This window comes from Aspergillus steynii (assembly GCF_002849105.1).
Source record: "Aspergillus steynii IBT 23096 chromosome Unknown P170scaffold_5, whole genome shotgun sequence".
In the NCBI taxonomy this organism is placed as follows: domain Eukaryota; kingdom Fungi; phylum Ascomycota; class Eurotiomycetes; order Eurotiales; family Aspergillaceae; genus Aspergillus; species Aspergillus steynii.
Window position 1 is genome coordinate 94239 of NW_020194402.1, and position 21602 is coordinate 115840.

The window sequence follows — 21602 nt, forward strand, 5'->3', positions numbered from 1 at the left end:
ACGACTAGCCCGGCGTGAATTATTCCGCAGATGGGGGCAATCTTCCCAGGGCTAACGCGGCCATGGCGATGCTGATCGGATGATGCTTTGCCGAGTTCTCCTCCTTCCCCAGACTTCAGCGTGTGGGGTTTGGCGGAGAGTCGCCCGTCAAAATGCGGGGAGCAGACCGGAATGTGGAGATTCCTCATGCACCTCTGCTTCTCCATGTTCGACATGCAGTATCCTCCCTCACAACTCCAGATGACAACGTCGTCATCTGAGTTTGCTATGCCGATGTTCTGCCGGTGTGATGCAACCCTGGACTCGTGATGTAGTGGGACAACAGCATCATTCAGCCCGCCAACTACCACCCGCCGGTGAATACATAAATAGCCGGCAAATTCCAGAGACTGAGAGTCCGTGGTGCACAGTCTTTACGAAAAATGCGCGGTATACTTGTCAGTCTTATTGGGGTGGCATCTCTCTCCCAGGCTGCCCCAGCGCAGTCGAATATTACCAGTGACACATATTTCTATGGCCACTCTCCGCCCGTTTACCCCTCCCGTATGTCCCCCTAATGCCATTTTTCTCTTTTCGTGGACTGACATCTCTAGCCGAGGGTACCGGTACTGGCGCGTGGGCTGCGGCCTACGAGAAGGCCAAAAAGCTTGTCGCGCAGCTCACTGCCGAGGAGAAGGTCAACTTGACGGCTGGAGTCAGCCCAACCAGTGGCTGTTCCGGTACCATTGCGCCTATTCCTCGCTTGAACTTTCCCGGTCTTTGCGTCTCCGATGCGGGAAATGGCCTAGTATGTGATGAAACATGCCAATCCCCATGTCTGTCCTCGGATCAACTAACGCCTAGTCCATAGCGAGGCACGGACTATGTAAACGCCTGGTCTAGCGGGATACACGACGGTGCAAGGTTGGCCTCCATCAACTAAGAATCCGCATTTTGCATCAGACACTTATTTCGGCCAGCTGGAACAAAGCCCTGTCTCGTCAGAGAGGCGCTCATATGGGTAGCGAGTTTCACAAAAAGGGGGTCCATCTTCTCCTCGGCCCTGTGGTTGGTCCCATTGGCAGAGTTGTTGAAGGCGGCCGGAATTGGGAAGGATACTCCACAGATCCCTACCTCAGTGGCGCCTTGGTCTACGAGACCGTCCGTGGAATTCAGTCGGCTGGTGTTGCTGCTTCTACAAAGGTAAGCAGGCTCATTGTAATGAGGAGTCTTGAGTCTTGAATGCTAATTCGCATAGCACTATATTCTCAACGAGCAAGAGACGTATCGCAACCCGCAGAAACTCAATGGTCGCAACGTCGCTGCTCTTTCGTCGAACGTTGATGACAAAACGATGCATGAGCTTTACTTATGGCCGTTCGCAGATGCCGTGCGAGCAGGCACAGCCTCGATCATGTGCTCGTACCAACGTATCAACAACTCGTACGGATGCCAGAACAGCAAAGCTCTTAATGGGCTTCTAAAGACAGAGCTTGGATTTCAAGGTCAGCATTCTGCACTCAGGATCGAGCCCTTTGGCTGACAAGTGCCAGGATATGTTATCACCGACTGGGGTGCCCAGCATGCTGGAATTGCTGCCGCCAATGCTGGGTTGGACATGGTCATGCCGACAACGCAGCTCTGGGGATCAAACCTGACCAAAGCAATCGCCAATGGAACCATGGAGGCGGCTCGTCTGGATGATATGGCGACTCGGTGAGCAGGCCATCCTATTTTGTGGATGAAGCTATCTCGCTAACTGAGATAGAATAATTGCGACATGGTACCATCTGAATCAGGATACCAATTTTCCAGGCTCGGGTGTTGGGATGCCCAAGGACCTCAATACGCCTCACCAGGCGGTCATCGGAAAGACAGCAGACTCCAAAGAAACGCTCCTCCAGACTGCAATTGAGGGTCATGTATTGGTCAAGAATACTAACCACGCTCTGCCACTCAAGTCCCCCAAGTTGATCTCAGTATTTGGCTACGATGCTAAAGCACCCCACAAGCTAAGCATGAGCTTTCAGTTCATGAGCGTCAGTCCCGCAATCCAGGAGAACCACACGTTGTACGTTGGTGGCGGGTCAGGGGCCAACGCACCGGCCTACATCAGCGCGCCCCTGGACGCTCTTCAACAGCAGGCGTACCAAGACGGCACATCACTCCTATGGGATGTAACCTCCCAGGATCCCGACGTTAACCCGACTACGGAGGCCTGCCTGGTCTTCATCAACAGCTACGCGACCGAGGGCCAGGACCGCCCCGGCTTAGTCCACGAGGGAAGCGATAAGCTGGTGACAAACGTTGCCAGCAAGTGTAACAACACCGTCGTTATCATCCACAACGCCGGGATCCGCTTAGTGAACGCGTGGGTTGATCATCCGAATGTCACTGCGGTGCTCTTCGCGCATTTGCCCGGCCAGGATTCTGGACGGTCTGTCGTGAGTCTTCTCTACGGCCAAGCCAACCCGTCTGGTAAATTGCCCTATACCGTCGCAAAGAAGGCTGCGGATTACGGCAAGCTGCTCCATCCAGCCCAGGCAAACGAACCGTACGGGCTCTTCCCGCAGGATGATTTCGCGGAAGGAGTATACATCGACTACCGCGCATTCGATCGCCAGGGGATTGATCCGCAGTTTGAGTTTGGGTTTGGGCTGTCGTACACCACCTATGACTACTCGTCATTGAGCATCGACACGATCAGCAGCAATCCAGGCCCCTTTCCCCCGGCAGCCGCCATCCAGGAAGGTGGAAACCCCCATCTCTGGGACGAGCTGGTGAAAATATCTGCGGAAGTGAAGAACACTGGCAAGGTAGACGGTGACGAGGTGGCCCAGCTGTACGTAGGCATCCCAGATGGCCCTGTTCGCCAGTTGCGAGGGTTCGAAAAAGTGCATGTCTCGGCCGGTTCTACAGCAAAAGTCGAGTTCTCGTTGACTCGACGCGATCTCAGCACTTGGGATGTGCAGGCCCAGCAGTGGCGGTTGCAGACCGGCACATACCATGTGTTCGTTGGCCGGTCCAGTCGGGATCTCCCCCTTCAGGGGCAGTTTGCTATTTAGGTCACAACTAGAGGTGGATTTACACGCACTGGATCGGTCTTTTTTGGTCTTAACCTAAATGTCAACTTATTTGTGGTCGTCGTACGCTGGGCGCCCTGTAGCCTATCGCCTCCATCTGCACTTTCTTGTTGCATTTCCAATCAAGCGGGGTATAGCAGGGATCCCTGGTCTCTCTAGCTCCTTGCAGTACTTCTCAGACGTTGTCCACCAATACCGGTGGCAGTTGGTTGAGGGGTTGTTCTTGACCTGCATCTCTAGTGGCGTCACTGCCGAGTCACCGTCGAGAGGGGACGGTCGTCACCACCGCGTACAAGAAGCCAATCTGTTGCCCTCCCTCTCGTCTCCACCACAGCTGCTCATCATGCCACTCTCCGCCATGAAAACCGATCTTCGTGACTTTGCCGATCGACAAGGCTCGAGCGGCCCCAACGCCGACAATCTCGAGCTTGATGCCTTGATCGTCGGGGCTGGGTTCAGTGGCATCTACTTCCTACACGAGCTTCGCAAGCTCGGTCTCAAGGCGGTCATCTTCGAAGCTGGCCATGATATCGGCGGCACGTGGCGCTGGAATTGCTATCCTGGTGCGAGAGTCGACTCCGAAGTCCCTGAATACCAGTTCTCGATCCCCGAAACCTGGGAAAACTGGACTTGGTCCACGAACTATCCGGCGTACGATGAGATCCGCGCGTACTTTGACCATGTCGAGCGTGTCCTGGATATCAAACGGGATTGTTCCTTCGGCACCTTCGTCAATGGTGCTAATTTCGACACGTCCTCAGGGCGATGGCATATCACCACAACCGATGGCCGACAGGCCTCGGCAAAATACTTGATTGTGGGCACTGGCTTCGCGGCCAAGCGGCATATCCCAGACTGGCCGGGAATCGAATCATTCCGAGGCGTGATACATCATTCTGCCTTCTGGCCTGAAGAGGGCGTCGACCTGACGGGCAAGCGCGTTGGCGTGATAGGTACCGGCGCATCCGGTGTCCAGCTAACGCAGGCTCTTGGTCCCGTTGCTGGCTCGCTCAAGGTCTTTCAGCGAACGCCGAACTTGGCTGTTCCCATGCGGCTGCGGGAGTTGACTGTTAAGGAGCAGGAGCAGCTGAAGCCCATCTATCCGGAGTTGTTCTCGCTCCGCGAAAAGGCCTTCGGAGGGTTTTTCTACACATTCAGTGAACGAGGTACTTTTGAAGACAATGAAGAAGAGCGCGAAGCCTTCCTCGAACGGCTCTGGCAACCCGGTGGCTTCCGGCTGTGGGTGGCCAACTACAAGGATAGCCTGCATGATGCAAAGGCCAATCGCGTGGTCTACGATTTCTGGGCTCGTCGAGTACGCCCACGCATTGAAGACCCCATTACTCGAGATCTTCTCGCTCCCCTCGAGCCTCCCCATCCTTGGGGTGTGAAGCGACCAAGCATGGAAGTTGATTACTTTGAGCAGTTCAATCGGCCGACGGTCGAGCTGGTCGACATCCGAAACAATGCCATCGATCGCATCACCGAGACCGGGCTTCAACTGGCCGACGGCACCCACTATGAGCTGGATGCAATTTGCATCGCCACCGGGTTCGACGTATCCACCGGCGCTCTTGTGAACATGGGTCTCCGCAGCATCGAGGGCACAGAACTTAAAGACGAATGGGCCACGTCAGTCCACACATACCTTGGGCTGGCGATCAGTGGGTATCCAAACCTCTTTACGACGTACGGACCCCATGCCCCGACAGCTCTCAGCAACGGACCGACGTGCATCGAGGTGCAGGGTCGGTGGGTCGTCGACGCAATTAAGCAGATGGAGCGTCAGGGCATCAAATCGGTCAACGCAACTAGAGCTGCTGCGCATGCGTGGAAGCATCGCATTGACGAGTTGTCCAATGCGACGCTTTTTCCAACGACAAAGTCAACGTATATGGGTGGAACGCTCCCCGGCAAGCCCTTTGAGCAGCTGAACTGGACCGCTGGGGTTCCAGCTTATCATGCAGAGATCCGTGCTGTTCTACCGTCCTTTAAAGGGTTTAATGTGGAAATGGAGTGAGTGTTTCCCGGCCATATCATGACGGCATCGAACAGCAATTTTGATCGTTCAAATCCCAAATGCAGTTCTCATTCCGATTCATCTCCCGTTCTTGCACGATTTTAGTATATCGGTCGTATTGCATGCAAACAATTAGGAAAATGGCTTGTTTTGAAGTCAGCCTACTTGACAAATCGCTTCATGATAGTTTTCTCGAGCCCCGCAATTCGCATCTGCCTTCACCATCTGCGTAAAAAGCCCATTTCTTGCCATTAACGTCGCTGGAGGTCCGAATTCTACTACTTCTCCATTATCCAACACTAGCACCTTATCGAAATCAGCTATCGTTTGGATGCGATGCGCGATCACCAACAACGTAGTTCCTTGGCAATTTGCACGAATAGATTGCTGGATAAGCTCATCCGTATCTCTGTCCACGGCCGAGGTCGCTTCATCGAGAATCATGACTGCTGGTTTCGCCAGCATAGCTCGAGCTAGACACAATAGCTGGCGTTGACCGTGGGAGCAGTTACTCCCTTCTGTAGATATTGGAGCATCCAGTGCATTCGTAGAGGGCACACCGGCTAGCTTAGTCCAGTGGACCTGCTCTAGAGCATGAGACAATATGCCATCCGCATACTCTCCGAATGGATCAAGATTTGATCGCACAGTGCCAGAAAGCAATACTGGACTTTGGGGAATAATTGCCAGGTGGCGTCGCAAATGCCCCAGGGCAATGGTCGATATATCTATACCGTCTATACATATTGCTCCTCTAGGCACTTCTAGGAAACGGAATAGCGCTAGAGCCAGTGAGGACTTTCCTGCTCCTGTTCGGCCGACGATTCCTATACGCTCACCGGGTAGGGCTTCAAAAGTCACATTGCGAAGCACAGCTGGAGAATCAGCAGCATATGCAACTTTGAGATCGCTGACAGCAAGACGGCCCCCGGCGGGCCACGCCGAACTTGGGATATGACCACTCCCATCTTCTGTGGGGAGGTCTGAATACTCCAATATGCGATCCACGCCGTTCATATCCATCTCAAGGGTAGCATATGCGCGACTGAGTGATACTAGTGCAAAACACAGATGATTGGTAAACACGAGGGCAAACCCAGCCATTGAACCGGTCACGTCCTCTCGCCAGATAACTGCCAATGCGGTCACGAGAGAGAACAAAGCACCCAAGGCATTGATCCGAAAGGTAAACCATTGATTGAATAGAGCCAGGTGCCACACGGCCTGGGCGTGCCTTTCCACCTTTTCCTGCATTTGCGTCACGTAATGTTGAGTACGTTGAAAGGCTCGGATTGTCACGATCCCTTCCATGGAGGAGCTGAAATGTTCGTAAATCGGACTTCTGGCAACACATTCCAGGCGCTTGACTTCCCTGGCTGCCGCAAGGTATCTTCCAGTATACCAAAAAGCCCCATAGAGCAGCAATGCGCCGAAAAGCAACAATATGGGCTGGACTATAACCGCACCCATAATCACACCGATACAGTCCATCCCCGAACTCAGCAGAGTGGTCAGGTCAAGCCCCAATCGAGAATCCAGGATGTAAAAGTCTGCCGTGAATCTGTTCAAAATACGCCCTACGGGGACTGTGTCAAGCCATTGCATTCGAGTCCGGAGGACAACATGTAAGAGTCGGCGGAACAGGTGAGACGATGCCTGGAGCGATATAGTCATGGCAATGTATGACCGAAGTGCTCCGACCAGACAAACAATCACTGCAAGGCCAAGATAGATTCGAAAATAGTACCATGTTTCAACATAACTTGCCGCGGACTCGCTGCCCGCAGTCCAGATATTCATCCACCAATACTAATCCACTGTCAGCTATCCGTCATGCACAAATGAGAAATTCTGACTCGCGTGACATACCTGAGCAAGAATCAATATATTGTACGCCACATAACAACCTGCCAGGATGGACCAGCGGGGCCAATCGCCGCTGTATTCGATGTAGCGACGGAAAAGCAACCACTGAGTCGCGCCCTGTCCCCGATTCTCTTCCTGAACAAATTTCTTCTCAGTCCCCGGCATGATGAGGTTTTCAGCTTCCCCATTAGTAACATTTCCGACAGTTGACGGCTGATGCTTATTCGTTCTCAAAGGTACCAGATCACCGCTTGAGTGCAAGTCCTGAATTTCCCCAGCATACTTCACCTTCCCATGTTCCAGCTGCACCACATAATCCGTCTTTCCAAAAGAAAGATCGACATGATGTGTAACCAGAACCCTGGTTCTACCTTCTGCCAACTCCCCGGTCAGGGCGTGTTCAAATACATGCTTTGCCGTGTGCACATCCACAGCGCTGAAAATGTCATCCAGAATAAGGATTCCAGCTCTGGAATACAACGCCCGTGCCAAACTGACTCGCGCTTTTTGCCCTCCGCTGAGATTAACGCCACTGGGGCCAATATCGGTGAGGTCATGATCTATGAACTCGTTCAGGTCGTGGGTCAATGCGCACGCATTCACTACTTTTTGATACCTTTGGACATCAAGAGGCAAACCAAATAGAATGTTTGCACGTACCGTTCCGGCCTCAATCCAAGGGACTTGAGCAACGTACGCCATCATGCTGTCGACGATCCAACATGGCTCGGAAGGGAAGGCAGTATATATCTTGTTGGACAAGGCCGGCTTCGGTCGTTTGACAGCTCCAGTACCAATCTTGCACTCACCGAGCAGAGCCGCCAGCAACAGGCTTTTCCCAACACCGGTTGGACCACATATCAAGCTCAGCATCTGATGCGGAAACCTCAGATCAACTTGGTTCAATACTCCAACCTGGTTTGAGGAGTCGTCGGAACCATAACTCAGACTTTCGGCACATATTCCAATACAATCATTATGCGACACATGCCGAACTGTCTCAGGGGCCTCCAAGAATCCATCCACTCGTTTCATGCTCACGCACGCAGCTACAATTCCGGAAAGCAGTTCCGGGATAATACCAATAGTGAATTGGAGATATCCAAGTATGGAAAATGCAGGAAATGCCACAGATGGCGTCAGGCGACCATATAATCTGCCATACATCCCCAAAGAAGCCGCCGAGACTAGCACTGGGCCCAGGAGGTGCAGTGTCAAGCTCAAAACCTGCCAATGGAAGACAAACCTCTGCGCTCGCAGCTCATTATCGCGCAGTCTATTGACTTTTTCTTCCCATTTGCTCTCGATGGCAGAAAATTTGATATAACGGATACCATGAAGTGCCTCGGTCACCGTGCTCATCTTGGTGTCCCGACAGCTCATCAAACTGTGCTCCGCCGTCGATATCCTTTTGAGGCATGCCGAGTGAAGTGGTGAAATTAACACTAGGCACATAAGGCCTACCGATAGGCTTTGCCATCCTAACAGTTGGCTCAGTAACATGCAAGCGACGATGACTTTGAGGGGTTGCAGCATGCAGCTGTACAGGAACCCGGCCATTGTTGCTATTCGAGCGGCATCAATAGCCGCTAGATTTATGACATTATGAGCCTTGGTAGAGCCCCTCTTATTCTCATCCCCGTTGGGAGACGTGAGTCTAGTAGCTTTGTCGAAAAGTGCGGTAGATAATTGTTGCCTCATGGGAATAGATATTCGGGATTCAGCAATCCACAACAGCCAGTTTTCGAGCCACGATGACAGTCCAATACCAAGTCCAAGTACCGCCGCCCATTTGACAAGTAGAAAAGCGTTAGTCTGTCTCTCGGTGGGTGATTCAAGCAATAATAACATCTGCCCTAGTGCCACATGCGGTGCGAACGCCAGCGATGCTAGCGGTATTGACAGAGCAACTTGCCAAATGAAGTGCCTTCGGTACAAAAGCGGCAGGATCTGCCACAATGTTAGATTTGATGGCTTCATCTGTCCTTTCGCCAGATCAAAGGCGGCTTGGAGTGTGCTCGCTCTAACTCTATCATTTAGTTCGGGAAGCCGTTCAAGCCCAATGGCTAAATCATTGCCGACTCTTCTTAAAATGGGACTCGCCCAGCTAAACGAAAGATGTTCGAGAATGGACGAGGAACTTTCGCCGTCGACCGTCTTGCCTTCACGGAAGGCTTGATGACGGCGTGGGATAGAAAAGCTAATCAGTATTGCCATGAAACCCAAGGCAACATTAGAATAGAGCAGAATAAATAGTTCATTGGCCGGTGCCCTTGGACCCGGCATTGTACAGAGCTCAACCGTTGTAAGAAGAATTGTGACAGTGCAGCCAATGTCTCCTTTTAAGCTCAGCACGTACCGTGCGGTATCCATCCGCTCCGTGGCTATTGCGATGTATTGAAGCAACATGAACACCTTCATGAAATGGTCAGCCTCTAGCTCCACCAAAACCTTTGGTGCGTACTCACCCATACTAGGCATTGCACCCAGGGTTCGGTTGCGAGCTGCCTACTCTGACGGTTCACGGCACGGACAAAAGCAACGGCACAGCCGCCAGTAACCACAGCTACCAGGATCCATGGTCGCATCTGCCTTCTCGTTGCTCCGCCTGCATGCCAGGACGTCTTTTCGTCTCCCTCGCCATGTCTACCATCGCACCCACGGGCCGAGTATCCGTTGTTGCGAGTGAACAGGCAGAGGACAGTCTGCTTTATGACCGGCAAGCATAGTTGGATCACCAATGCCAGACCGATGAAGTGGAGAATCGCGCAACGCGTTTCAACACTGGGCATTGTGTGTGGTGAGTGACGCATTGCAGACTCAATCAAGGGGGAGGAAAGGTAAACAAGAAGGCTGGGAGGCTGGCATTCCCTGGTCACGAGACAAGGGGTCCTCCCTCCAGTACATCCTCAATTTGCTTGATCGGCTCTGATTTGTCGTTGCAGTTCCGTGCGGCACATCGTCCAAACTGCTTGCTACTATTTGTGTTCGTCATGCCCTCGACAGTGACTTGCGTGCGGTCAGACTGAGTGATATTGGTCTTGGCATTCTCTGCACCGCCTCGTGGACGTTATCCCAGCAAGGCTGCATGCAGGATGACAGACCAGCACCCAAAAACTCGAAGGATGGGTTACGAGCAGCCTTGACGACGACCGTAAGGCCATATCGAATGAATGAAAAATGAATGAAAAGGCACGCATGTTGGGATAGGGGGTATAAAGCTGGACAGGAAACCTGAAAGAGGTGATTGAGTTTGATTGGTTTGATGTCATCTCGGGTCATAAAAGGCTCATTTATAATGAAGCCCGATTCCTAAAAATGGGTGGCCTTCTTGTATATATTCATGGGTGGAAACGAAAACGAGAGACTAGTCTCGGCGTCTCCGCACTTGCGCCCCTTAACTTGGGTGATTGGGGCCCAAGGTTAGCAGAGCTGCAATCTACCTCGTCCATTATCATTCAAGACTAGTATTGGAGAGTGTATAGGCAAGCAACCAGGGCTGATAATCCATCAGAATCCGGTTGAATTTGTCTTCCCTCCGTCCGGCGGTGTGCAGGTCATGTGATTGATTCTGGGCATTCCCGCTCACGTGCTGTTTGTCCTTGCTCTGATGCCTGAGGCGTCTACGGACAGACTGACTCAGCCGCCCCGATGATCAGATTAGATATCACCCGATCTGATAATCGTCGGATGATTCCTCCTCCTTCCGCTCTCCCGCTTTCTCTCATCGCGACAAACCGCGCAGGTAATCCGATCCCGGGGCCAACTTGGATATATGAACCCTACGGACGGATTGTCTCTCTGCAATTTACCTTTTTCTACTTCCCATCCGGCCTACTAGATTGATTTCGAAGTCCTGCTCGACCCTCGCCGGATCCGCCGATTCTCCCGTGATGCCCCGCTGAAGTACTGCCTTCCCTGCGCTCGCTCCCTGACCCATATTCCTGGTGGTCATACATCGCAGCAATGCGTGGACTATGCTGGCTGTTGCTGGTGTCCAATATCTACCTTGGTGCTTCCAGCATCATTCCGTCTGACGAACGCTGTGTCACCGCCATTTATACCGCATATGGATATATCAACTTTGCTGGAAGCCCGTCTGTTGGGTTCTGGGATACACGCTGCCTGAACCCCCTGAAAGTCACGTCAATCTATGCTTCATCACAAGTGCACTGCTCCCCGTCAGAGCAGGCCGCTGGCCTTTCCCAGCTAGCTACGCTATGTCGCGAGGTTGCCGGTTTAGATTTGATTCCTCGCGACCAACTCGCCGCCAACCTGACTGAAACTGCTATCCAACGAATGCAAGTAGTGGGTTATGGGGAAATACCTAGAAACCTACCCCTTGACGCTCCCGTTGTACTCTCTACGTCACATTATGATCGAACTTTTCGAACAATTGTGTGTTTTTACCTCCCCTCGTCTATTTTCGATTGGCTAATCGCCGTAACCGGCAGGATGCTTGGCAATTCGAAATGTGGTCACACTTTGCGTACGGGTAAGTCGGCACTTCACCTCAGCCCTGACGCTCAATGAAGAGAATCTGACAAAAGAAAATAGTTTCGCTGGGTACGGTTTCTGGGCCGCAGTCCTGGCAGTCGGAACTCTACATCGTTTCATCCAGCAATTCCTTCTGTCCCGACGCGCTTCCATGGGTCGTCAACAACATCCCTTGGTCCGTACCTTCGGCAGCCCGTTTCGAAGAATGTACAGTTGGATTCATACCCATCTTGTCGTTGCTAGCCCTCTGCCATCCCATGGTCGACACATTCTTTGGTGGACGTTTCCTACGCGCGTCGAAGCCGTAGTCACCTTTACTTTCTGGGTAATTAGTATTGTTCTATGTATGGTGGGCTACCGGACCTTTTCAGGCAACATCTAGTCAGTACCTCTCGGTTGACTTTCGCTTACCTTTCTAATATCATCCAGTTGGCCAGATATTTCTGCCCAGCTCTTGCGCTATGCGGCGGATCGCACGGGTATTCTCTCGTTTGCAAATCTTCCGTTACTCTGGCTGTTTGCCGGTCGCAACAATATATTTCTCTGGGCCACCGGTTGGAGCTTCGCGACATTCAATATATTTCATCGTCACGTAGCTTGGATAGCCACCATCCAGGCCCTGATTCACACCATATTATATTTGATCCTGTTCATTCAAAGTATGTCTATTTTCCGATTTGGTTTTACTTTCCCTTCTCCTCACACTGATCTTTCTTGTAGATGGAAACGCCTGGAAGAAACTTCAAAAGCCATATTTATTCTGGGGTACCGTGGTGAGTATTTCTTTGAATCCACATTGGCTATTCGTCTCTAAGTAACTCGGAATGTTTGTAGGCAATGGTGGCCATGGCGCTCGTTCTCCCTTCGGCTGTGGATTGGTTTCGGCGTCGAAGTTACGAGACGTTCCTCCTGCTTCATATTGCTTTCTCGGTGGCAACTGTCATCGGTTGTTTTTAGTACGCCACCCCGTTCTATCTTTTTGACGTCTGCTAACTATCTCATCAGCCATACGACTATTTTCGAGGGCCATGAATATTGGCTCTATCTTTGGCCCGTCATTGGGGTCTGGGCCTTTGATCGATTCCTACGATTAGTTCGCCTTATATACTGCAATTTTTATGTTCGAGTCTATGCTGGGAGAGAGCTTCAGTATAGCCGCAGCCTGGCAACCTACGACGAAGCTTCCGACGTGATTCGGTTGGAGGTGATGCCTGGGTCCACGATCCTCCACCCAACCGCTGGGCAGTATTACTATCTATACCAACCTTTTCGGCTAACTGGGTGGGAAAGTCATCCATTTACCCTCGGTACTTGGTCGTTTGAAACGGGTTCTCGCACATCATCCGTTCCATCGGATGCTGCGAAACGCGATCAGACAGTAGACGTCTCTCAGATTCCTCTACTGGCCGATTCTTCTGGCTCTGAATCCCAATCTTTAGATGAATCCTCACAAGAAAGCAATCAGCTAAAACTGATCTTCTGGATTCGGCCTTTTGACGGTTGGACACGTTCTCTTCGCCACCAATGCAAAGCCTGCCCGGATCGAGGCCTAGATACAACTATTCTCTTGGAGGGCCCCTACGGTGAAGAGTTTCCGCTGTGGAATTACGAGTCCATTCTCTTTGTTGCTGGAGGAACGGGAATTGCGGCAATAGTGCCATACATCCAGGACCACCTTGCCCGATGTGCCACCGCAGATGGTAATGCAACGCAAATCCAAGATATGCAGCTCGTTTGGACGACTCGGCAAGCGGCCTTTGTGCGACAACTTGCAACCGGTGAGTTGAATACGGCTCTCACTCGCAGTGGCTTCCATGCTTCTTTCTACGTTACCTCTCCCGGGGAAGGCCATATTGGCGTGAATTCGCACCCTTCTAGCCAAGATGATGGGCTGCTGGATAAAGACCTGGAGATTCATACCGGACGACCTGATCTTCAAAATCACATCTTAGCTCACGCGCACGAAGCGCAACTCCGGGACTGCTCAGCGCTTGTCTTAGTATGCGGGCCGCCCGCCATGGCCGACGAGGCTCGATCTGCGGTGTACAGGGCGATGCGCCAGGGCTACCGAGGTATTCGGTACGTCGAAGAATCTTTCAGTTGGTAAATAGTGGATTACGAATGGGCACGATAAACGCATTCTGGGATAGACTTTCTTTTTCGGAGCTTGGATCTTTTCATCTTTACTTTCGGTTCGCAAGAAATAGTTACTACATAGAGACATCCCAACAAACTCATCATCGCGACGAGAACAGCCGGTAGCAAGTAAGGGATCTTTCAGTAAAGTAAAATTATTTACTGTTACACAGCTTAAGGTCGACCGCACTGTCTCACGTTTATTTTTTCTGTCCTTACAGAAGGCGCTCGGGCCCAGTTCGATCCTGACGCAACGGATGTGATATATCAACCCCTTGCTACAGTAAAAACGCCACTAGTGGCTCTTTGCAGGTAGCCAAGGCGTCCCGGTGGAACTATTGAATCTGGAAATGTTTGTTACATCGCCTAAGCCTTCGTAATCTGTGGGGTAATCAAAAGCTGGAGGTATGTGGCTACCCTTATACACAATAGTAAACGCGTACTCCAGACTTAATTCTGCCAACTGACATCTCCATAACAAATGATCTCAATACACCGTAATATGCTACTAGTATGTATTTGTCCAGGCGATTCAGCTGTGTGCAAACTGGAAAGAGAGAGCAGAGGTCGCCACGGAGCTTTCCGCAGTGCTCAGAGCGCCCCTGATCGGCAACCAAGTTAGGGATAATTGCCAGAGCACTCGGAGAAATAAACCCAGTAGGCTGCAGGCGTGCCCCTGGGATCGAATTCTTGCCAGCCGCAGGCAACCGGTGCTCTTCGACTGTTCAGATCGGTTCATCGATCTCCATCTCTGCGCCACCCTGCAGCCTCCCTCTCGGCCAGTTCCTGGGCCAGCCACTCCGATACGGGGAGTAACTATGCAGGATAGCGATTACTATCAGCCGTTATGACTGCGTCAGAGAACTTTATTTCACCGATCTTGTACTCACCGACAACGATCGGCCATCTCTAGATACTAGCGTTCTTGGGTGAGGACGGTTTGACGACTAGGCAATCACATATCGTGTGTTCAGATGTTTTTACTATCTCGAGAAAAGTCATCCTGTTCGTTCGCAAAACCGGTTCCTGAATTTTATGTAGGTTGGTCCTTACGTAGCGAAAATTGGGAGGCACTGCATATTCTTCTGCAGGGGAGACGTGTATCGCCTCCCCTTCTCCTACTCGCCGCGGCCGAATAGCCTCGGGGATGCATACCACTCGATGCAAATGGTAGGCCGGGGCTGTAAGTTGGAAAACCGGATATTCCAGGCCCCAGGTAGAGCCTCCAGGGCCATTGATCCACCAGGTAAGGGATATCTGCCAGGGTCGAGCTGGAAGCATATGCCGCCTCTCAGTTGGGAAGTCTCTCCTCCAACACGCACTGGGCAGCTTTGAACGACCGGTTCACAAAGATATAAAAGCCATCCAGATTCCCGGCATCATTCTCATTCTCCATCACAACCATTCAAATCATCTTCCTCCACTGTCAATCCACTCTCAACCTTCCCAACTTCTTCAAGTTAGTCCAACCGACTCACCAAACCAACCATCACAATGAAGTTCTTCGCCGTTGCCGCCCTCTTCGCCGCCACCGCGCTGGCCCTCCCCGAGACCGGCCCCAAGGTTGGCAACTCTGCTCAGGAGCTGTACGGAAAGTGCTCCAACGGCAAGCGTTCTTGCTGTAACTCCGACCCTTCCAACGCCGAGCTGAGCTCTGAGGAGCACGAAAGCCTCCTTGGCCTGCTTGACGGCTCCATCATCCCCAACCTGAACACCGGCCACTACAGCGGCTGCAGCGATCGTAAGTCTCTTCCCAGCTAATGGAACCATCTGGATCTCGCTAATGTTGGCCCTTGTAGTTGCCAACCTCATCCCCGGTGAATGCCAGGGCAGCATTGCCTGCTGCGACAACAACAGCGTCAACAATGGTATCAACGTCGTTGTTCCCTGCGTTGGTATTCCCGTCGGCGTTTAAGCGGTAAACATGCGACGAGGGGCCGTCTGTCAATGACGAGTCTTGAATCCTAGTTCGAAGGAGGAATCGTGACGGACATTGTGGCTTGTACAGTCGTACTATCGAGCGGTCGCCGAGATGATAATTTCGGGTCGGATGAGCTTTTTGTATTGAACATGCAGGGGACGCTAGTTGCATTTGTTTTTTGTCTTTCTCTATCGCTGTTGTACTCGCATTGGTTAGCATTGTGAGTACAATCAACATCAAAAGCAATTTAGCAACATGTTATTTGGCTGGAACCTGTTTCTTTCAAACATTGTAGCAAGGGGGTTGCACGGAATCAGCAAGCAAGAGAAGTGAAGTAGAGCGCAAACGAATGCTGCCTCAGGTTCGGAACGACACCCGAGGCAGCCACCGCATGCCAAGCCCGGCCGCCTTCCGTCTTTCTCTTTCTTCCCCTTCGACTTCCTCTTTGACTTCCTCCATTCATTCATCGCTCCTTTTTCATGGACCATCCAGACTCGTCCCCCAATCCTCCCCGGGGGCAACCCCCTAAAAGGCCGACCAAACGCCGAAAAATTGCCGTCGCCTGCGATGAATGCCGGACTCGCAAGGTCCGGTGCGACGGCATCCAGCCGGGTATTCCAAGCCTCCCCGAAATCAAATCCGCTCTACTAATTCGCGCTCCGTGCTAGTCTGTGGGCCGTGCATCAAGAGGTCGGACCACGGCGTGCAATGCGTCTATACCGGAGAGCCGGAGAAGAAACGCGCCGTGCGAAAGTAAGATGTCTAATAAATCTTGTCTTCGGGTGAACCAATTGCTAATGCTATGGCAATCCAGCTATATTGCGACTCTGGAAAATCGCATCAAACATCTGGAAAGCCCGGAATCGATCCCGACGGCTACAGGACATGCTGGTGATCAGGAATCAGGCCACTCCAGGGTCCGTAATATCCTTGCCATCGTACAGTATTATCGCTGTGGCTATAAGATAATCACAGAGGTTATTGGTAGTCTGATTGACTTCACAGGATTTTGCCTCTCTCCAAAGCTCCGTGTCACCTCTATCTGCCGATCAGCAGGAGGCTAGGAGAAATCCTCCAGGCTATACTGCCGGAGAATCGTCTTTTTCTGCGGACAATCTGCCGCAGCATAATTCTGGAAGAACTTTCGCCAGGACGCAAAAGCCGGCTTTCCCTCCATCTCAGAACTCGCCAGCGCGACCACTTCGGTCGGAAGAATGCGTAGACGGCGTGAATGCAATGATGGGGGCAGTGGAAGAAGAGCAACCAACTCAAGGGTTTTTTGGCAGTTCCAGTGCCGCCAGCTTCATGCGCCAGATAAAACAGGCTGTAGACAAACGGGTGTCGTCGCCATGTCGACGAACTTCAAATTCGGTCCTGGGCGTAGCGCCATCCCCAAGTCTTGTTGCCAGAAAGAAAGCAAGACCGTCCATCGTGCCTAATTATGTTCTGCCTCCAAGAAAAACGGCTGATAGTCTGATGGAGGTCTACTGGTGCTATGTCTTCCCGCTATATCCTCTCGTCGATGGTCTTCATTTGCGAGCGGAATATGAAAGGATCTGGACGGGCGAGACGCTCGAGTCGGATGAAAATATGCTGATGTGCACGTTCAATGTTATCTTTGCTCTGGCTTCTCAGTTGGCAGATTTCATTCCCCCCGAAGAACGGGAAGCCTCGGCAGATGCCTTTTTTTCGCGGGCGAAGGACCTGTTTCAATTTAATCTTTGGAATACTGGATCTGCTGGCTTAATCCAATGTCTTCTTCTCATGGCACAATATTTACAAAGCACTGACTCCGCGCATCAATGCTGGATAGTCACTGGTTTGGCTGTTCGAAACGCGCAGAGCCTTGGTTTGCACCTTTCACAGACCGTTTCTCGCCTTCAAAATCCGCAGGAACAGCAGCTGGCGCGCAAGATCTGGCATGGCTGTGTACTTATGGATCGGTATGCCCATAAACCACGTTTCATTCCAGTCTGTCGCTGACAAGTGATAGAGTTATCTCTATGACCTTCGGTCGTCCAGCTATGATATCGAAGGCGTCAAGTACTTCAGTTCCACTACCAGACGCCATTGATGAAGAGTACATCCCAGCGGCCTCAGGTGCCCAAGCCGAACAGCCGACCGATCGTCCGTCCATCATGGCTTTCTACGCCAAATCGCTCGAGTTGTACGAGATCCTCAACGACGTTCTTTTGAGTTTATACAACAAGCCTATCTCCGATGAAAACCCCGAAGACATGTATGACTTCTATTTTGACAAAGAGATAGCCCAAGGAGAGCGGACAATCTTTGAACTAGATCGGGCCTTGACCAAATGGACCCGGACCCTCCCCCTGCATTTGCGCGACCCTTCGTCTCCTCGATCCGGCAATATTATCTTTCAACGGCAGAGTGTAGTTCTACGAGCTCGGTATGTCCTTGCTTCAATGAAGTCCAATGAAATCCCGAGAAGCTTGGTTACTAATATAGTATCAGGTTCCTACACGTCCGCATGCTCCTATTCAGGCCTATCCTTTCGAAGTACTGCACAGCACGCGATATCCCCGAAACTGATCCGCTGATATCCCTGACTGACTCCTTTCCCCATCGCGTTGCGCTTCAATGCTCTGTGATATGTGTCAAAGTAGCTCAAGAAATCATTGATTTGATCCATGATAATATTCCTGCCAATGGCAGCTCAGGTCCACTGCCAGCTTGGTGGTACAAAATTCTCTGTGAGCATTCCAGGCTGTATTCTAGTATTTCATCCAAGGCTAATGTGTTCAAGATGTATATACCGCGGCGACAGTCTTGATTGCAGGTCGTCTTTGCCCGTCTGTTTTGGAGGAGATCACTGACTCGGCTATCTCGCGGTCTTGGAACTGCGCGCTCGAGATTCTGCGGAAATATCAAAGCTACAGTACGTCTGCCAGGCGATGCGTCGCAGCCCTCGAGATTCTATATGAGAGGGTTGCATCTGAAGCACCCCCATCCTATTATCAACCACCCAACTACCAAGTATCCGGTGCGGCGTTAAACGCGACGAATGATATGTCCCTTGGAGAGGGCATGAATGCCATTCTTATTGATAGCTTTGACTTGACCGATCTTCAAGATATGTCCTGGTTGAATAGTGTGCCAAGCAGTCTCTATTGACTAAAATGGGTGCGAGGAGTGTCTTCATCATTTCTTGTTTCCGCCTATCCCCCGACTCCTTATTCATCTCGGCCAACCTCCATCAGCATTCTATCTATTGAATCGATTTATCTCTCCGTGCACTAGTGTCTAAGCTTGGTGGGTTGAACGACTCGCCACCGATTGAACCGCAACGGTTGGAACCAAAGCGCAAACTCCGATGATCGCACACATAACGCCTGCCGCACCGGCGAAATGCAGGGTTTCAAACATAGGAGGGAAATAGAATGGTCCGATCTAGCTTTGTCAGTGAACGTCTCTCGGTGGTGGAAAGGGAAAAGTCTCACAAATCCGTAAATGTGGCGGAAAAGGTTTATGCAGACTCCAACATTGGTTGACTGCTCCTTATAGCTATCGACCGCGAACGAAATGAGTATTGTCGTGATGATTTGGTTGCCAAAGCTCGCGATTGCCGCGCCAATACAGGGCGTAACATTCCAAGACGTGGCCTTGTCCAACTGAAAGCCCCAGGTCAGAAGTCCTGCGACCACGGTGCCGAATCCAATATAGGAGAGCCATAACCGATCTGCTGGACGAGTATAGCCTCGCCTTTTGCTAAGCCCTCTCAAGAACCAGTCCGAGAGGGGCCCACTCAGTTGTTCACCTAGGAGGCATCCAATGATGATGGCAATGAATTGTAGCCCTATCTGCTGAGCATCGAAGGCGAACTTTTCTCCGAATGCAATTGGCATCTCCACGATCAACGCGATGTTACCATAGCAGAATACAATGGAATGGGCAACCGCAGGGATCAGGACCGCATAATATCGGCAAAGGAAGATGGGCTCAATGAACTCGCGCATCCTGAGGGAGCGTGCATCAAGTCGTCGAGGAATGAGCTTGTTGAATACACCTTTTCTAGCCTCGTTTGTCTGCAGGGAAGCATCCTTTTGAGGCAGATACATAGTTTCTGCACCGAGGACTAGGTACGCGATGAATTGGACAAAGTTGATTATGGCGAAAATCCAAAAGATCCATTCGATACCAATGTGCTTGGCAACAAACCCCATGATGAAAGGCCCGCTAGGCGTGCCCAGCGTGATCATCACAGTCCACCATCCTAGCTTTTGTGCTCGCTTTTCTGGTTCACATAGCTCTGTGATCACGCCACTTCCGATGCCTATTGGCGGCGAGATGAGAATCGAGGTGAGAATCCTCGTCCCCATTTGAGCTCCATATGTTGTGCATCTTGCGCCTCCAATGTTGCATACCATGCTCCCCAGCACGGAAAACAGAAAGACGTGATACCGGCCATAGATCGAAGTGATGGGTTTCCAAACAAAAGGGCACAGTCCTAGAAGCAAGATCTACTGACAGTAGGTGTAAGCACAGGTTTACAAAGCGGATCAAACAACATCAGTGTGCCGAGGTCATACCTGAATAGAAGTGAGATAACTGGCTTCCGGCACAGTGACATTATATTCTTCCGCCATGGTATCATATGCCGGAATGATACCAGCAGCCATGAATGTTGCTGCCATTGAGTGGAAAGCCACCACGAGAATCTGCGCGTTCTTCTTCCATTGCGGCCAGTTGCGAGGGTTGTTTGGAGATTCACAATGCCATGACTCCTGCGGAGCAGACGAAGGTACATCCTCCAAATGAATAGACGTCTCTGAATTGGCCCCCTTCAAATTACCAGAGTCCGACGTCTCTGGCGAAATACCTGAATTTTGTTTTCCCATGTTTGAAAATGCTCGGTTGAAGCCAGAGAATTAAATGCGATAAGAAACAACCGGCAGGAGAAACAAGGCAGCGCCGCGTCGACATTTTATCTCTATCTTGCAGATATCTCCTCGGCTGTGATGACATCTCAAGCATTGGCAGTCTCATCTTCCGAAGTCAAACGTCATATCCTAATTCCGTCCTGCGGTGGGACTGGCTCCCCATGGGGGGAACGGGGCCCTGGGCAGCCCCATACCGCAACAATTGCTAGTTGCATCAAATCTTATTGGATTACACTGAAGTGATATGCACTCTTGGCACTCATATTTGAGAGGAATTGTTTCCGAAAACTCCAGATGTGCCTGTGCTGTACCCGAGGTTATATACGACGACGGCGTCTCCGGGTGGTGTTCCGAAGAGCGTCCCGAAATCCGTCGGATGCCAGTCCGGACACAAAGTTGAGCTTGACTTAAAGACGGGCTTTGTCTAGTTGCGGGTCGAACCAGCGAAGCCGATTGATTGCATCTCAATTTAAGTTCGCGTTCGCCACTGCGGTAGATAACCATGGGTCTCGTTCGGATCGGTTTGCTATCGGATGCAGTACTGTGTCGATGGCAATCTTTCGGAATATCTGGTCTATGGTATTATCTGCAGATCTGGGAAGGAACTCATCAGTTATGGGTGATTCTTTAAATCAAGAGTCCTCCACTGACTTTGGGCAACGGATGGCTCATATCATCCTGCAGACCGCAATTCCTATTCCCTTGGTGCGCCTTTGCTTCTGTCTAGTGTCCAATTCCTTTTGGAAAGAAATATGACGGTTAATTGCTCTAGCTGAGACAGTGTATAGTATCTCCGTCACCATCGTGGGCAGTGGTAAATGGTGCCAAACAAAGCCATTCATCAAGAAAGCAACTACCGACAAAGACATAAAGGCATTTAATTTAAAACAACGCCTTCTCCGCACGAACAGGCTGCATTTAATCTCCCCTCGTCGGGCGAATGCTGGCCGAATAATTCTTCCGTCCATAAAAGCCGCGAGACTGCGCTTCCCCCGCGTTTTCTCCCCAAATCCGGGGCTCCACATCCGACAGCTTCTTGGCAGGAGATTCGCGAAGAGTTCGCGGTGACCTCGTCGCTATTCCTGCTTATCTTCGAATTGCATGATCACTAGTCCTTAATGAAAGGCTTGGTCGCAATCTCGGGGTAACACCAGCCGGCACGATGGAGCCTGCGTAGCCAGAGGCCAGGAGTTATAAGG

At 51.4% G+C, this 21602-nt stretch overlaps 7 protein-coding genes across 7 annotated transcripts; 5 read left to right on the top strand and 2 right to left on the bottom strand.

Annotated features, from left to right (window-relative positions):
* Positions 1-422: 422 nt before the first annotated feature.
* On the top strand, positions 423-3055 carry P170DRAFT_510317 (beta-glucosidase; the record flags this gene model as incomplete). The annotated part of the gene is made up of 7 exons (XM_024854769.1): positions 423-543; positions 594-787; positions 851-903; positions 960-1182; positions 1238-1484; positions 1533-1695; positions 1748-3055. 7 exons carry the CDS (start codon positions 423-425, stop codon positions 3042-3044), a joined length of 2298 nt encoding a protein of 765 aa, XP_024702788.1. The 3' UTR covers positions 3045-3055.
* Positions 3056-3405: 350 nt separating this feature from the next.
* On the top strand, positions 3406-5516 carry P170DRAFT_385179 (flavin-containing monooxygenase; the record flags this gene model as incomplete). Its single annotated transcript, XM_024845711.1, has 2 exons — positions 3406-5078; positions 5148-5516. The coding sequence occupies 2 exons, from the start codon at positions 3406-3408 to the stop codon at positions 5185-5187; spliced, it is 1713 nt and encodes a 570-aa protein (XP_024702789.1). The 3' UTR covers positions 5188-5516.
* Positions 5239-9876, bottom strand: P170DRAFT_510319 (P-loop containing nucleoside triphosphate hydrolase protein; the record flags this gene model as incomplete). The annotated part of the gene is made up of 4 exons (XM_024854770.1): positions 9417-9876; positions 9308-9363; positions 6952-8971; positions 5239-6891 (listed from the first exon to the last, which is right to left on the bottom strand). Exons 1-4 carry the CDS (start codon positions 9759-9761, stop codon positions 5239-5241), a joined length of 4074 nt encoding a protein of 1357 aa, XP_024702790.1. The 5' UTR covers positions 9762-9876.
* An 802-nt stretch (positions 9877-10678) lies between these two features.
* P170DRAFT_409563 (ferric reductase family protein) lies at positions 10679-13689 on the top strand. The gene is made up of 7 exons (XM_024846790.1): positions 10679-11346; positions 11403-11443; positions 11506-11826; positions 11875-12104; positions 12166-12218; positions 12280-12401; positions 12451-13689. The coding sequence occupies exons 1-7, from the start codon at positions 10915-10917 to the stop codon at positions 13550-13552; spliced, it is 2301 nt and encodes a 766-aa protein (XP_024702791.1). The 5' UTR covers positions 10679-10914; the 3' UTR covers positions 13553-13689.
* A 904-nt stretch (positions 13690-14593) lies between these two features.
* On the top strand, positions 14594-15802 carry P170DRAFT_437332 (uncharacterized protein). The gene has a single exon (XM_024849344.1). The coding sequence runs from the start codon at positions 15076-15078 to the stop codon at positions 15340-15342; it is 267 nt and encodes an 88-aa protein (XP_024702792.1). The 5' UTR covers positions 14594-15075; the 3' UTR covers positions 15343-15802.
* A 164-nt stretch (positions 15803-15966) lies between these two features.
* On the top strand, positions 15967-19005 carry P170DRAFT_409564 (transcription factor domain-containing protein). The gene is made up of 7 exons (XM_024846791.1): positions 15967-16114; positions 16171-16255; positions 16317-16419; positions 16508-17445; positions 17496-17912; positions 17978-18216; positions 18270-19005. The coding sequence occupies exons 1-7, from the start codon at positions 15982-15984 to the stop codon at positions 18635-18637; spliced, it is 2283 nt and encodes a 760-aa protein (XP_024702793.1). The 5' UTR covers positions 15967-15981; the 3' UTR covers positions 18638-19005.
* Positions 18576-20361, bottom strand: P170DRAFT_456363 (MFS general substrate transporter; the record flags this gene model as incomplete). Its single annotated transcript, XM_024851613.1, has 3 exons — positions 18576-18913; positions 18964-19983; positions 20053-20361. 3 exons carry the CDS (start codon positions 20359-20361, stop codon positions 18767-18769), a joined length of 1476 nt encoding a protein of 491 aa, XP_024702794.1. The 3' UTR covers positions 18576-18766.
* Positions 20362-21602: the final 1241 nt, after the last annotated feature.

Excerpts from the sequence above, each read along its gene's own strand:
- P170DRAFT_409563 (XM_024846790.1), top strand. The coding sequence starts at position 10,915 with ATGCGTGGACTATGCTGGCTGTTGCTGGTGTCCAATATCTACCTTGGT. Across the intron at positions 12,219-12,279 it reads ATTTATTCTGGGGTACCGTG|GCAATGGTGGCCATGGCGCT; the intron begins GTGAGTATTTCT and ends GAATGTTTGTAG. Across the intron at positions 12,402-12,450 it reads ACTGTCATCGGTTGTTTTTA|CCATACGACTATTTTCGAGG; the intron begins GTACGCCACCCC and ends CTATCTCATCAG.
- P170DRAFT_437332 (XM_024849344.1), top strand. The coding sequence starts at position 15,076 with ATGAAGTTCTTCGCCGTTGCCGCCCTCTTCGCCGCCACCGCGCTGGCC.
- P170DRAFT_409564 (XM_024846791.1), top strand. The coding sequence starts at position 15,982 with ATGGACCATCCAGACTCGTCCCCCAATCCTCCCCGGGGGCAACCCCCT. Across the intron at positions 16,256-16,316 it reads AAGAAACGCGCCGTGCGAAA|CTATATTGCGACTCTGGAAA; the intron begins GTAAGATGTCTA and ends ATGGCAATCCAG. Across the intron at positions 17,446-17,495 it reads GGCTGTGTACTTATGGATCG|AGTTATCTCTATGACCTTCG; the intron begins GTATGCCCATAA and ends GACAAGTGATAG.